Here is a 14,859-nt window from a genome sequence, read left to right on the forward strand (position 1 = left end):
CGTAGAAAAGCCCACCTCTTACGAGTATCTCTGGACATAATGCCAGGACTTCATACAAACTTATTCAGGACTTCTTTTCGATTCTGGAAATTTTCGCTTGGCCTGATGTTGAGCACAATAAGCAACACTCGCAAGATACTGTCTCCGTTCATCGCCACTGTCGATATCAGCCAACGAGGCTCAGGGCGAGGGAGCATATAGTAAACTTCAAGTAATGAAAACACATCAAGTGAGTCCTCATACTTCTTAACACTCATTTCCCCTAGCATAAACTCACATACTTTGAAGAGGGCATTTGAGGGGCAAAAGGCACAGCATATCAGAGAGCAAGATGAGGTGGAAAGGCAAGCACTCAAGACAGGAGAGCCATTAAGCCAGACAACTACAAGCCAGACAACACAAGTCGATAGCATACCCTCATTCCAAGCCTTTCACAGGTTCAGCCTCGCCTGATTCTTCATACAGTCCTAACTCGTCCTTGCAATACATCTACAAGCATAATGAACCTATATATCTCAAGGAACCCGACCTTGCGTGTAGCACTCGTAGCAACCTCCATAGCACACAGGCACAAACAAATCACATGACCGCAAACCAACCATGATCACCACTCACTCCCAAATCTCACACACCTACCATACTGCTCAACTTTCACCCACCTCACTCTCAGCTTATACTCGACTCACACCAACTCACAAACGCCTCACACAACTTACACCGCACCAGCCAAGACTCATAAACCCACAAACTCCAACTCATCAACGATGACAACCCTCACGATCTGCCCCCCCAACACCCTCCGAAACCCCTCAAGTCGCCTCCATCCACATCTCATCAATGTCCTCCAACACCTTACCCCCGCTGCAATTCCCCACGTCCGCCTCCCTCGCCGACCTTCACGACCACCTCGTGAAAGACGCCCTGCATCACCTCCGTGACCACGACACGCCGCGGATCCTCGTGGCGCGCGTCAGCTCCGACCCCGACGTAGTGGATGAGGCGGATGCCGACGCCGACGCCGACGCCGAGGACGCTACCGGCACCGGGAACGGTGAACGTGTCATCGCCTTCGTGAAATGGGACATCGTCCGACGTCGAGGTCGAGGTGGAAGTCGAAGCCATGTCATTGAAACCCCCACCGCATCCGCCAGCGGCTCACGACGCTTAGAGCCGGGCAATATACTGCCAACAACGGCGGAGGCGGGCGTGGTGGATGACGGGAGTAAAGAACAACCTCCTCGGAACCAACAACACCATCAACAATCGAAAGCGGAGGTCGGAGAAGGAACCATAGTAAGGGCAACAGCGGAGGACTCCAACCACAAGAACAGCGACGACGACGAAAGCGAAGACGAAGAGTGGCCCGCTCCAGCGAACCGAGAATACCTCACCGCCTACGCGACCGCCGCATTAAAAGCACGTCGGGAAGCCATGGGCTCCCGGCCTTTTCTCAGTGAGTGCCCTACACCTTTCAAATATCTTGTTTATTATTACTCGTCCACTCTTGCCTTTCGGTCCTTTCTTTTTCTCTGACAATTTGGTTGTTGTTATTTTTTGTCCCCCCCCCCCCCCATTCCCTTCTGCCGCTCCATTCATGATTCAACCGCTGTTCTTAGCCCAACATCTTCTTCAACCACTCCACCATCCCGGTATTTCCCATTACGTGAAATTTTCGGGAAATGTCGCGCGAGGGGGGTGTGGTCAATTCCTCATCCACCTACCTGTATCGGCAGTTTCCCCCATCCCAGTTGCCTGTCCCCGGCTTTCCGCCGACTATGTCAGCTGCGCCGGTGCCGTATTTCCCTTATCCGCAAACCTCACACTTCCTGGCTGGCGCTGTCTGAGTCGGCTCCGAGGTCGGTGTTTGCCCGGTGGGGGGTTTGGCCCGGTGGGGAAACGCATCAGACAGCGAGGACCCTCAAAGACTCGGAGTCTCTCTCCTCCCCGGGGGTGCTCCCCCCCCAAGAAACGCTGATCCCAGACAGTTCTCGGCGGGTTTCCTCCTCCCTCGGCATCGCCTTTTGTCGAATTCCAGAATGTCATTTCGGTGACATCTCTCTACGGAACGGCGGGGACAGCGCCGCAGCGGGAACCACAGTTTTCCCTTTGATTCCCATCGCGGTTCCCACGTTACACCTGTTACCCGTGTCCACTTTGCCAACGACGTTGGCGTTGAACGTTCAAAGCCCCAAATCTTCTAGTTGCTGACATCTCACGGGCGTTCTCTCTCTGCCGGCACCGGACACCACCGACGGCGGCGGACCCGGGCCCGGCGGAGATGCCCGGCTCTTTATTTGACGTTCTTGTGCGCTGACTACCGCTTCCGAGGCCGCGGCGCGGGGAAAGCTCTGATACATGCCGCTACGGAGGCCGCCAGAGCTGAGGGGCTCCCGGTATTCCTTGAAAGCACGACGAACGCTGTGCCGTTCTATGGAAAGTTGGGGTTTGTAACGATGGGAGGGTTTCACATGAGTCTCCCAGGCGGAGCTCCGTCGGCGGAAGGAGCGAAGATCTACGAGGAGACCCTCATAATACTTGAGAATACGCAAGACTCGTGCAAGACCAGTAAGTACGACTGGCCTTGTGTGTCTAAACCGCGATGATCTGGCGAGTGCATTCGGTGCAAAGAACGGATAAATCCATGAGAAACGTAAAATGTCGAACCGACATAATGAGTTGTAGGAAAGACGGTCCAACATCCGTACCCAAGACTATTCCCATCGGTTCGAGATCGTCGGGCCGCGACCTTCTGACCTATAATGATCAGCAAGTATGCCATCACAGTATGATGTCGGAAAGTGGAGGGCGGAGGGCGGGAAACCGTCAATCAACACCCAGAGCCACACTCTCCTCTGCAGTGGCCCGGCGATACAGCTCTAGACCATTCGAGGCAGAGCAGAGTCGGTCAACTATGCCCAGTCTGCCTTCGTCGCATCACAGGAATCAATGACCAATCGAATTCCCAAGTTGAACTAGACGCATGCTGTCTCGAATGTTGCGGTTGACCGGTTTGATTCGGCTTTGGTGCTTTTTGGGAGAGCGGTGAAACTCGTTCAGTTTGCCGCCGTTGCCTCGTCTGGCGCTTGCAAACACCCAGGCGTGACATCCTCTTTCAATCGGTCGATGCAGCATTTTTGTTTCGAAAAGACTTTGTATGGAAACCTGTAGACTTCTAGTGACAGAACTACCGCAACTTTGCGTTTTCGTCTCCGCGGGGTAATAGGACTTTTCGGCTCATAGCACGTGAAGAATGTGGAGTCTATAAATGCAGCAGGTCGTGAGGATCGCGGAGAAACCACGAGAATAAGGTACAGATATATCATTAACGCCGTTTCACATGCAATCGAGCCGTTGCGGACGTGGAGGTGTGTCACTGTTCCATCATGGCCTCGGACCGAAATACAGACTTCGGGTATATCTTCACCGGGCAAGATTCGCCACTTGGGTCGAATAGGCAGTTGTCGATTCAATTTATACCTGGTCGGAGCCGACGGCCACCGGGAACGCTAGCGATAGAGCCGCCGGGCTGGCATCGTGAAACTAGCGGGATTAGGAACTCAATGACGTAAGTAGTAGCTGGGCGATTATATGAACCCCTGTTAGGTAAGAGCTGTGTGAGTGGTACCTGTGTGCGTTCACGATGTCGCACAACACATGAAGTTACCCCCCCCCCCCCACCCACGAGGGATGTGTCTCTCGGGAAGGTTTATGGCTTGCTGATTGTTGAGGCGAGGCGGCCGGAAGGCGTGACATGCAGGGATTCGTGGGGGTCTCCCGCAGGAGAAGGCGGGAAGAAGAGTCAATTAAGTTGTTGAGTTTCAAGGTCATTTGTCGAAGAACGTCAGAAGATGGTAGAGCACGAGAGCCTTTGGGGGCCTTTTTCGGCAGGTGAGCCGACGTGGCATTTCGACGTTTGACGGGCAGGGGATGGCGGTTAAAGGTGTCCTCTCAAGTAGCGAGTTGTTTGGAGGTGTCAGTTTGGCCGACTGCTGGCGGTGGTAAGATGACCGTAGAACACATGCTGTGGGTTGGGCCAAGATGATATTCGGTCGTGGTGGTGTGTGGGTTTTTCTCTGGCCCTGATTCCTCAAATGGCGGTTTCTTTCGTGCCGAGGGTGGGATAAATCGACGTCCATTTGAGATTGGCATGGTTGGTATGATGAGCAGCGAAACAGGGACGATGATTCGCAGGAGGCCAATTGCCCCGCAACCCCGCGTTACCAGGAACTGAGGCTGGTCCACGGTCCACCAGATCTGGACTTTGGCTTATTTGAAGAGTGGTGAGTTGTGAGGTCTTTGGTTAGAGTATCCAAGTTCTTCGATGCCGGTTTGGAAATTGGGGCCGTGACATAGCAGTAGAAGGCGCACTTCAGGTTCAGGGACTGGCAAGGTCCCTTGCTCATCGGGCGTGACCGGAACAGGCGCGGATGGTCTTTCGCATCGACTCCTCCTACCTAGCATGCCGGAGGGAGGAGACGTCGTCTAGACCGGCGGCATGGAGATTGGAATCGATGGAGACAGTGACAAAGAGTCCCAACGGGGAAAGCGTGATATGACAGGGGCGGGATGGGTTGAAAGGACCCTGAAGCGCAACGGCGGAACGGCGGTGATTCGGGGCGGCACACGACAGCCCGTGATTTGTGTCATCGTTGGACGATCGATCCCTTGGCCGTGGGTTGAGTTGTAGGTAATAATTTGGATCCGTGTCATGGCATGGGCTGGTCCGCTTGATGGCTGGCGTGGTGGCTTGACTTGATGGTTCCGAACAACGGCAGGCTAATAATGAGCTGGTGGTGAGTGGGAGAGCAAAGCGGGAGGAGGTGAATCCGCTTCTTTGCCCGCTCAAACTTGATGATGGGCTGCATATCTTAGCAGCTTCCGGATTCTAGGATGAGGGATGATGCTGTTGATGGTGGTCCCCTGGTAGACGTTGCGTCGCAGGTTTATCCCTCTTCCAGATAGAGCAGCGGGTCTCCTGAGGTGTTGCTGGTTGTGCAGTTGCGTGCAGCCGGGCTGCTTGCGACTCGACATTTGGCTGCGGTCAGCGCCGTGCAGGTGTAGGAAGTACTGCGGTGCCGCATAGCTAGGTGGTAAATGGGCGTTGCTTGCGCGCGCGCGAGATGCCGGTTGAAGAGGAGGTTGAAGTTGGGACGATGGGCCAAAGAGACCTTGGTCGTCGAGTTCTGACTCGGCAATATTCGAGAATTACGTTATGGGTATTGCCGCGCTAGACCCGAAACGGGCGGTACCGGACTTTCTATAAGGTAATGGGAGCCACTTCGCTAAAGGGGTGGGGCACCACGCCTAGGGCACTTCACTCCAGTCTCCAGGTCTACGCAGGAAGGAATGTACGTCTGCGCTACAAGCGCCGGTCGAGGCAAGAAGCGGCGAGTGAGCTGCAGAATGGCAGTAGTCAATGGTGGGGCCCCATGTTCCGCCCGAGTACCGCCGACTCGGATCGTGCAGCAACCACCACCTTGGAGTCCTTGGAGTTCCTTACCTTCCATACCTTAGGTACCTTACGGAGTCTTGGGAGGCATGTACCCTCCAACCTTGCAATGTAGGCACGGGTACGGAGTGACGGAGTGACGGAGTTACACTACGGAGCTGAAGCTTGAGGAAACCCCAAGGGCCCCAAAAGACAAGATGAAATATATGAGCCGTGATTTGCCCATTTGCCATTATGTATTTCTGTCTCGTAGCATCTTTCTAGAACGCCTGCCCCGGAATGGACAGAGATAAGGCGGCGCCCATCTCCCCTCCCAAATGTCTCGTGCTTTATCTTTCCGTCCCTCCATCGACACCATCACTTCCCTTCCCCCATGCCATTCCCAGCATCGACGACCCAGTCATCGTGCCAGACAGGGCCGAAGGGTCGACAAGTCGCACGCTTTGCCATGTGCTTTTGTGGAGATTTACCCTTCAAAGTTCCCATCCGGCCACCAGGCTGTGACCATCACCAAAGTCACCATGACCAAAGTTTGTGAGTCGGAGAGTCCTCCATACCTATTCTCCATTGTCCACCTTTCTTCTTTTCACGCGGAATGCAACGAAAACGGCCCTGGCGGCCTTTTTAGCCTCGCGCCTTCAAGCACACTTCCCTGCTACCATTCAAATCCCCGGTGGCCTCTACGGAGTGCTGATGCTCCTGGTACGACGTAATCGCTATCAAACGTTCAATATGTCACCTAGACCTACTGCGTAGAGGCTAGACCTGCTCGGCTAACATGCCTTGACGTCTCCAAGTGCTTCACCGTACCCTGTTCTCGTCTTTGAGCGATAGATCACTTGGTCACTTTCTTATTGTTCACCCGACGTCTATTTCTCTTACCACACTTTCTTACCTTTTGCGCCTTCTTGTCTACCTTACTATCGGCCGCCGCATCGACGCGCGCCTCGTCGTTCGATTCCTGGCGAGCCGCAAGGTAATTCATTCCTCCGTAATTGGGTGGTCTCTGGCTTGGCTCTGTTCAACAACCGATCCGACACTTACACCCCCCGCGTATCTTGGGCGTGGATGTTAGAAAAGCACAGCCCCGGGCCTACCTACCCTGTTCTCTTTATGTTTTTTTCCCTTTTGCCCTGTTTCTTGACTTTGGTTCGTTAGCCGGGAGTTCCCCATGTCATTTTTTCACTGACACGGACAAAGTCTCTCGCTCTCTCTCCTGCTCGTCTCATTGAGACTTTTTTTCTTGATGCCAAGCCATGCCTATGCCTGTCTCCTCAGGTATTGCATTTGCAGCTGCCGCTTTGCACATCTTTCGTGTCGGTGAGGGCAAGGCAGGCACCAGGCTGCAGAAGAAGACTGCACTGCGGTGCGGTAAGAGTAGAGGCAAAAGGGACGCCAGGAGGGTGTCCGTCCCATTCCATCCCATGCCATCCCGTCCCGTCCCATCTCAGTCGACATGTCCTTGCCCATGCTCTTGTCTCCATCTTGATCCCCATACTCCATCAAACCAAGGTTTGGACCATTCTTTCTCGATGTCTTTTTCCGCCGCTTGGTCCTTTAGTCGGACCATTGAGACCAACGCCCGCCGGCCACTCAGATACTGCCGCGCCTCCTCTTCCAATACACCCTCCTGCTTCTTCCTCCACCGACGCGAGACGTGCCATTCATAGTGAAGGGGTAGAGTAAGAGACTTTGGCCGGGCCTGCCTGACATCTTTGCAGTAGGCCGCCGGCGGTCAGGAACTTTGACCCTTCCTGGTTGGAGCCCCATCCAATCCTGACTGTGCTCCTCTCTCACGGCAGATCCTGTGTCAAGCGGCGTTCTGTTTTAGTATGTCTCTCTCTGTCTGTCCTTGCGGGTTTAGAGGAACCGCAACACTGTCGATCAAAGATTGATCGAAAAAAGTGAACCACTGTACGAGGGGCAGCGGCAGTGTAAAAAAAGAACAGCAAGAAGAAAAAAAAAGAAAAAAAAAAACCTTCACCCGGCATTTGAAGTCCCCTGGGCGTGTCAGTGTTTGGGTACCATATCTCTCTCACCTACATTCTGTTATTCATTTTTTACGTGGTTGGGCCGGTAATAGAGTGAGTATTCGTAAAGGTGGGAGGAGAAAGAGAGAAGGAGAAGGAGCTTGCAAATCCCATCTTGTCAGGTTCCTCCTTCTCTTACTGTTGTTTTTCTCTCTTTCCCCTTGCGCATCCATCCGTCCATCCATACCTGACCTTTCTTTACCTTACGGAGTACTGGACTGGAGTAGGTGTGCTCTTTACCTTAACCACCTTGGCTTTTTCTTTTCCTTCTCCTTCTCTCTTACTCTCTCTTTTCCCTCTCTCTTCTTTTCCCTCCTCCTACTCTCTCCCTCCCTCCCTCTCCTCTTCTATCCTCCTCCTCATCTGCTCACCCCATCCATCCATCGTTCTCGCCACCCAATCCCCATAAAATTTAATTATTTCTCCGTCTCCAACAAAAACGGCCAACCCCCAAACTGGACGCTCTCCAAGGAACCCAGGGATAAGAACGAAGATCCAAGATCAAGGACGTCCTGGTGCACCGACACATCCATTAATGGATACTTGAAGCGCCATTAGAGACATTGGACATTGCTCTCTTACATATACTTTTCTCCTCCGCCTCTGGGACCCAATGACACCGATAAGCAAGGCTTATCTCATCCTTGCCGCCATCGTCACTTGAGAGTCCACCGATATCGATCCATCAAAACCCCATTCATCCAACCCATCCAATCCCAAGTTTGGATTACTTCCCAGTCCCGGGCCCCAATTCCGGCCCTGCATCCGCACCGCACCCCCCAAAAAAGTACAACCACCATTACATTTCCATCACCAAAAACGGGCGCAAATCGTTCCGCCTTGGCCACTCCTGTCCTGCGGCGCACGCTACCTTATCTTTGCCTTTCCCCAAAGAAACTTGAAGCCACGACCGCACCGCGCCCCCTCGGACTTTCTACATCCCACCCCAGATCTTGACGAGGAACCACTCAAACTCAACACATACCTAGAGAAGTACCTCTTCTCGAGTCTCTGGAACTTGGAACGCCTACCTTTTACAGAGTATCCCGTTCCCAATTCCCGTTGTCGCCTTATCTTGTACCCCTCGCACGCACGCGACACAACGCGCCTCACTACTCGGACGGATACCTATCAGCCTCTTGCTAGGTAGCTCTTGGAAACACAATCTTCTCGTGTCTTTGTTCCACCTCGTCTAGCCTTGAAGCATTCTGGGCCCCGTTCATCTCACGCCAAACTTCGCAATCGCTACCGGCCGTTGTCCGTCTGCTGGTGTACCTGATCATCTTTGCCCGCTGCCGCCTCCCAGGGTTCCAACAAGCCCGTCTTATCTCAACCGGCCTCGGCGCACCGTAGCGTTATCAGTCCAGTCCCTGTGGTGGCCCGTCTGCTGTTTCGTGTTACAACACAGGCTCACCCATAGGAATTCATCAAGATCGAATTACCGCTCGCCAGCCAATCTCATTTGGCGGATCCTGCATTGGTACTACGCACACAATTCTCAAATCTCACGTCAACTCGACCACAGATATTCTTATTCCTCTGCCGTCGATCTCGAGTGGCGGCCCAGACCTAGGACCAGCACCAGGATCAAGCCAACGAGCGACATTGCATCACTTGCTTCGCATCCCATCCCATCTGCTGCACGCCGTGGGGCTCCTTTGAACCAGCTTCCATCCCGGGGAGTGTGTGCCAGCCTCTCCCGTCTGCTTCCTTGGCCTTTGACGAAGCCTATCGTCCTATCACCGTTGTCATATCTCCGGTTAACCCTAGGGAGTAAATTCACGCCCGCTTCATTCCCCCAATCTCCAGACAAGGGCCCCGGGACCCCGACTTGACGAACCGGGTCCGTCCGCCCGTCTGCTTCCCCTGCGTCGGCCCAGCCCTGCCTGTATATACATAGCATTGTCTCTACTGCCGCGCATTACCTATCCATCATGTCCAACCCAAGTGCCGTCACCAGGACGGCTCCCATCGCCATTGCACCAAAACCTCCCCGCCGCCAGAACTCTTATCTGCAAGAGGCATTCACGAACCTCGAACTTTTCCGCGGCGGCAGCATGCCTGGACGGGAAATCGCAGAGTCTGTTGGCTCATATACCACACGTTCACTCAGCCCATGCGAATCCTGCCAACGATCTAGGGTCAAGTGTATCGTGAGCGAAGACGAAGATAGCTGCATACCTTGCCAGGCTAGCGGATCCGATTGTTCCTTGCTCAACAGCCCCCAGCCAAGGAAACGCAAGCTGAACGGTGACTTTGACGACAGTGGTAAAAGAAGGTCAGTCTGCTCAATTTCCCCCTCTTCTCATGCTTTCATTCTCACTCCCCTCTCCTACCAATACTCACTCTCACATTGCTACTACTCCCCGCCTATTTCCCCCTCCTCCCTCCTTAACCACATTGGCGAGTCCGTCCCCCTACTGCTCCCTCCCCGCCAGCCTGGCTCGCTTCCGCTTGAGCTTGCATTTTGCGCCCGTTTGATGTTTCTTGGGCAGCCATGGGGGCACGCCGCGGTCAGGGGGGCACGTCTGATAACGAACCTTAATCTCTGACACGTGATTGGTCCATTAGTTCACCAGCTAGAGCCGATATCAGAAGGCGAAGGCAACATCAACCAAGCCTCTCCAGCACCACGGGAAGCAGCTCTTTTCTTGAAGACATGGCGAATGTCGGAGGCCCGACTCTGCTCAAGCGGACGCTGGGTCTCCAAAATGATCGCTACAGCCAGTACATAGGCCCGACGACCGACTTCGAGCCTTCTCTCATCAACCTGTCACCATTTAACCCTCAAGATGAGAGTCTACTGGCGCGCGGCACTCTGCGCAAGGTCAGTGACGATGACACGTTCCTGCTACTACCAGATTCCAACACCCCCGGCCACGAGCATATCCTCGAGGATATCGAGGAAATTGAGGGTCTCGTGCGGCCACATGGTCGCAAACTAGTAGACTTGTACTTCCGCATCGTTCACCCCGCCTTCCCGATTATTCAGAAGACCGTCTTCCTTGAAAAGTACGAGCGCAGTTACCGCGAATTTTCGCCTTGTCTACTAGCTGCTGTTTACCTGTTTGCCATCAACTGGTGGGAGCACGATGAAGAGCTCGCGCAAGTCCCTCGACCCAACATTCCCAACCTCGAGCGGATGATCCGGACAACTCTTGCCGACGCAATTTATCGCCCGAAATTGTCCACCATCCAGGCCGGTCTCCTTCTCTCCCAGCGACCCGAAGGCGACCAGTGGGCTCCGACTGCTCAGCTCGTCGCCACCGCCCAGGAACTTGGCCTTCACCTCGACTGTACGCACTGGAAAATCCCACCTTGGGAGAAGGGATTGCGGAAACGCCTCGCCTGGGCTTTGTATATGCAGGACAAATGGGGTTCGCTCGTTCATGGACGGCCTTCGCACATTTTCTCCACCAACTGGGGTGTCCAACCACTTACGGATCATGACTTTCCCGATGTCGAGTGGGACGAGAAGGACGTGGAGGAGAAATTGGATATCGAACGCGGTCGTACATTGTTTGGTCAAATGGTACAATTGTCGCAGATTCTTGCCGAGATTCTCGATACCTTCTACTCATTGCAGGCCATGCAAAACGTCACCAACGCCGGTGGACAAGGCACGCATCTGGTTTTGGGCATGGCGAAGCCCATACAACTGAAGCTCAAGGAATGGTATGCCAGTTTGCCAGCGGCCATTCGCATGGACAGCACGTATTCGTCAATCTCTGCCCCGCCAGGTCGTTTGTCAAGCATCGGATATCTTCATCTTGCTTACTTCGCCGCCGAAATCACACTGCATCGCCGTATCATTCGTTCGCTCGAAGCCACCGGGTCGGCTGTCGATTCCTATGTTCAGCACATTTGCCGAAGCGCGGCCAAGGCTCGTCTTATTTCCGCAATGGATTTTGTCAACCGTTTGAACACCTCGCACCTTCGCTCCTTCTGGTACTTTGCGTCCAAGACCAACTTTGCCCTCATCGGCACATTTGGTTCGCTTCTGTGGGCGACATCCCCAGGACGAGAGGAAGCCGATTGGTACCGTAGGCGCTTGGGCGAATACCGCTGGACGTTATCCGTGAGCTCGAAGCCTGGCGAAGGCAAAGGTCTCACCATGTTTGCCATGACGATGCTCGATATTTCGACAGGCCTGCTCAAGAAACTTCCTGAGAAGCCTTCAATGAGCCGCAGCGGAAGTGTGGTGGATATCGGACTTGGAAGCATTAGTAGCAGCTTTGCTAACAATGGCTTGCTTTCTCTTGGACAGAGCGCGCCAGCAACGATGAGTCTAGGAGGATTTAGCGGACTGCCAAGCGCCGATGTGAGCAATGCTCAGAGCCCCCTCAGTGTGGACAGCAGCGATGACGAGATGTACGAGACATTCGCCCCGACGTCGGGTATGGCAGGCTTGGCCGAATGAAGAGTGTAGACTGCAGCGGCGATAAATGGACCATCGCTAAAGCTGTAAAGGGGAGAATAATGACAACATGAAGAGACGAAGACTCGCTCAAGCGGGAGATGCCATCCACGAGAACGGAGCTTTTTTTTGGAGGATTTTGGGATTGCATCATGATCTGCAGGATACCACTGGTTGATGGGCGGCGGGCCTCGCGAAGGCTATGTCAGAAAGTTGGAAAGAGAGTGATGGCCGCCGTCCACGACCTCATATTGATGATATTTCGGAATTTTTGTTTTACTTTTTGCTCGGGATCGATGATGCGAGAAGGGGAACCCAACGCGATTCATTCGGTTTCGGCGCAAAACACTCGGGAGGGATATATACCATCCATTATCTTTGAGCGGGACGAAAGTCGTAGCATCATTTTTTGGAGGTTGAGCGATCCATACCTTGCCTTACATATTAGCATAGATTGCAGAGCTTTTTTGATGAAATCATACATACCTTGATGTCTTGCGATGGTTTAAGCCTACACGCCTTGAGTGCTTGCTACCGTGTTACGGTACCTTGATGTCTCGCCTAGTCGGTCAGGCTAAACGGTGGTGAATCTCACCTTTTTAGTAACATTTGGGTACGCCTGTTGAAGAAAGATGGAACCGAAATGCCGTGAGCCGCATTCATCAAGCTGATGATGAGAAAGCATGGGGTTCCATGAGCCTCAAACGGCGGAACCAGCACCCTCAAGTATCCAGACACGCACTCAACCGAAATCACGCAATCGATGGTGACATGGTAACCATCAGCCTCGCCTTAACGACTGGCAACGAAAAGTCAAACATCTTACGTCGTCATTGACAGCGGCAATTATCGGCCTTAGGCAAGAGTTCGAAACAAGAAAGAGGCCAGTATCGCGGCTCGCAGCCTGCCGGTCCTGCGTGACTGTGAGCCCCCCAATCACGACTGTGATGACCACTTTGAGTGTAAGGTGCAGCTGGCACTGCGTGATGATGCTACTTGAGACAGCTAACCGTCGCACGTAGCTCCATTTGTATATAATTCTCAACAGAAACGAATTCACAAACTACCGGTAGAGTAATTGAGAACATATAGCATAGATCTCGACGTATAAGTCAAAGTGAGGCCAACGATGGCATTTTGTGAAGGTACTGTGGAATTCCCGAGCAGGTCTCATTACGTAATCCCGCTGTCCCCCCGGTGCCCCGCTACAACCGGCGCCAAATGTCCAAGGCAGCGGCGCAACAAGAACCCCCACCATCTCCGAAATCCCACCTTTCGACTCCTACAAGCCTGGGATTTCCCGTCCCGCCGGAACCCTTCTCCGCCGCGACTTTCCCAAAAACCAACTCCGCCGAAAGAACACCGTCGCGGGCCGTTCGCGATCACGATCACAACCAACACGACTAGCCGAACCTCCCACGAACCTCTCTTCCTTCGAAACTTCTATCGCAAACCCCCCCCCCCCCCCTCAACCTCGCCCAAAATGCAAGGCTTCAACATGGGACGCTACGTCCCGCCCGAACACGAAGGCACGACAACAGGCAACGCCCTCGCCCGCAAACACCCCCTCGGCGCCCGCGCCTCCAAACCAGGAATCCTCGTCGTCCGCTTCGAGATGCCCTTCGCCATCTGGTGCTCCACCTGCCCGAAACCCACCATCATCGGCCAGGGCGTCCGGTTCAACGCCGAGAAGAAGCGCGTCGGGTCCTACTTTTCGACGGCGGTATGGCAGTTCCGCATGAAGCACGCCGACTGCGGCGGCTGGATCGAGATCCACACGGACCCCAAGAACACGGCCTACGTCGTCGTCTCGGGCGCCAAGAAGCGCGACACGGGCGAGGAGGGGAGGGCGCCGCGGGAGGGGGAGATGGCCATCCTCACCGGAGAAGAACGCGAGAAGCTCCGCGGCAACGCCTTCGCTTCCCTGGAGAAAACCATTGAAGACCGGCAACACCTCGCGCAGGCGACGGAGCGCATCGACGAGTTACAGGACGCTGCCGACAGAGCTTGGGACGATCCGTACACGCGCAACAAGGCGCTCCGCGCGACGTTCCGCGCGGGACGGCACCGGCGCGAGATGGAGGCCGCGGTGGGCGAGGCGCTGAAGGATAAGATGAGTTTGGGGATCGAGCTCGTGCCTGCGACGGAGGAGGATGCGCGGCGGGCGAGGTTGGTCGAGTTTGGGGGCGTCGGGGAGGGGGTTGACGAGGCGGGGCTGAAGGCTTTTGCGAAGCCGCTTTTTGCGTCGTCGTCTCCTTCGCCTGGGCCTTCTGCCTCGGTCAAGGACGGCAAGTCTACGACGACGACGGCTGGCAAAGCGGCGCTGCTGCCCAAGGGAACACCCAAAGCCCAAGTTCTCGCTTCCAAGAGGAGGGAGACCATCGTCTCCGAGATTGTCGGGAACACGCGCATGGCGAGGGATCCGTTCCTGGTCGAGACCAAGGGGGCGGCGGAGAGGTCGTCGGCGCCGAGGATCCCCGGGCTGAAGAGGAAGCGTGATGAGGACGGCGGCGGCGGCGGCGGTGGTGGTGGTGCGCAGCAGAAACAGGAGTTGCCGAAGACCACGGAGCCCGAGCAGGGCACGCCTTCGTCCAAGTCGCTTGTGGCGTACGATTCTGATTCGGATTGAAAAAGGGGCCCCTCTATACTTTGATTGTGCGAGGAGCGCCTTTGGTTGGTTTGTGTGGCGTTTTAACGGATATGATTTAGAGCAGAGATACCCTGGACATTTATATTGGCGTCATTGTATTTTTACTACAGAAGGTTTTCTTTTTTTTAGCATAGATCAACTCAAGGGTGCATCCTCGATTGAGGATTACCAGAATGTGAACCTTCAACAAGCTCATCTACACCATCATCAGCCGTATCTCAGGTGCAGTTTGGCACATGTTCTTGAAGATGCGCCCTCACATCGTACTCAGGACACATCCATAACACGCCACTTGGAGTCACAGAGGGCAGTT

The 14,859-nt window shown here is 54.4% G+C and overlaps 5 protein-coding genes across 5 annotated transcripts; 4 read left to right on the forward strand and 1 right to left on the reverse strand.

Annotated features, from left to right (window-relative positions):
* Positions 1 to 837: 837 nt before the first annotated feature.
* CCOS01_09281 (uncharacterized protein) lies at positions 838 to 2,880 on the forward strand (the record flags this gene model as incomplete). Its single annotated transcript, XM_060457440.1, has 2 exons — positions 838 to 1,453; positions 2,768 to 2,880. The coding sequence occupies 2 exons, from the start codon at positions 838 to 840 to the stop codon at positions 2,878 to 2,880; spliced, it is 729 nt and encodes a 242-aa protein (XP_060312140.1).
* A 1,570-nt stretch (positions 2,881 to 4,450) lies between these two features.
* On the reverse strand, positions 4,451 to 4,865 carry CCOS01_09282 (uncharacterized protein; the record flags this gene model as incomplete). Its single annotated transcript, XM_060457441.1, has 2 exons — positions 4,451 to 4,669; positions 4,740 to 4,865. 2 exons carry the CDS (start codon positions 4,863 to 4,865, stop codon positions 4,451 to 4,453), a joined length of 345 nt encoding a protein of 114 aa, XP_060312141.1.
* Positions 4,866 to 7,533: 2,668 nt separating this feature from the next.
* CCOS01_09283 (uncharacterized protein) lies at positions 7,534 to 8,037 on the forward strand (the record flags this gene model as incomplete). Its single annotated transcript, XM_060457442.1, has 1 exon — positions 7,534 to 8,037. A coding segment is annotated over one exon (504 nt), but the record flags the coding sequence as incomplete, so codon positions are not given.
* Positions 8,038 to 9,413: 1,376 nt separating this feature from the next.
* CCOS01_09284 (fungal specific transcription factor domain-containing protein) lies at positions 9,414 to 11,899 on the forward strand (the record flags this gene model as incomplete). The annotated part of the gene is made up of 2 exons (XM_060457443.1): positions 9,414 to 9,757; positions 10,051 to 11,899. The coding sequence occupies 2 exons, from the start codon at positions 9,414 to 9,416 to the stop codon at positions 11,897 to 11,899; spliced, it is 2,193 nt and encodes a 730-aa protein (XP_060312143.1).
* Positions 11,900 to 13,379: 1,480 nt separating this feature from the next.
* Positions 13,380 to 14,525, forward strand: CCOS01_09285 (uncharacterized protein; the record flags this gene model as incomplete). The annotated part of the gene is made up of 1 exon (XM_060457444.1): positions 13,380 to 14,525. One exon carries the CDS (start codon positions 13,380 to 13,382, stop codon positions 14,523 to 14,525), a length of 1,146 nt encoding a protein of 381 aa, XP_060312144.1.
* Between the last annotated feature and the right edge of the window lie 334 nt (positions 14,526 to 14,859).

The sequence above is a fragment of the Colletotrichum costaricense genome (assembly GCF_030867565.1).
Source record: "Colletotrichum costaricense strain IMI 309622 chromosome Unknown Scaffold_9.1, whole genome shotgun sequence".
Classification (NCBI taxonomy): Eukaryota; Fungi; Ascomycota; class Sordariomycetes; order Glomerellales; family Glomerellaceae; genus Colletotrichum; species Colletotrichum costaricense.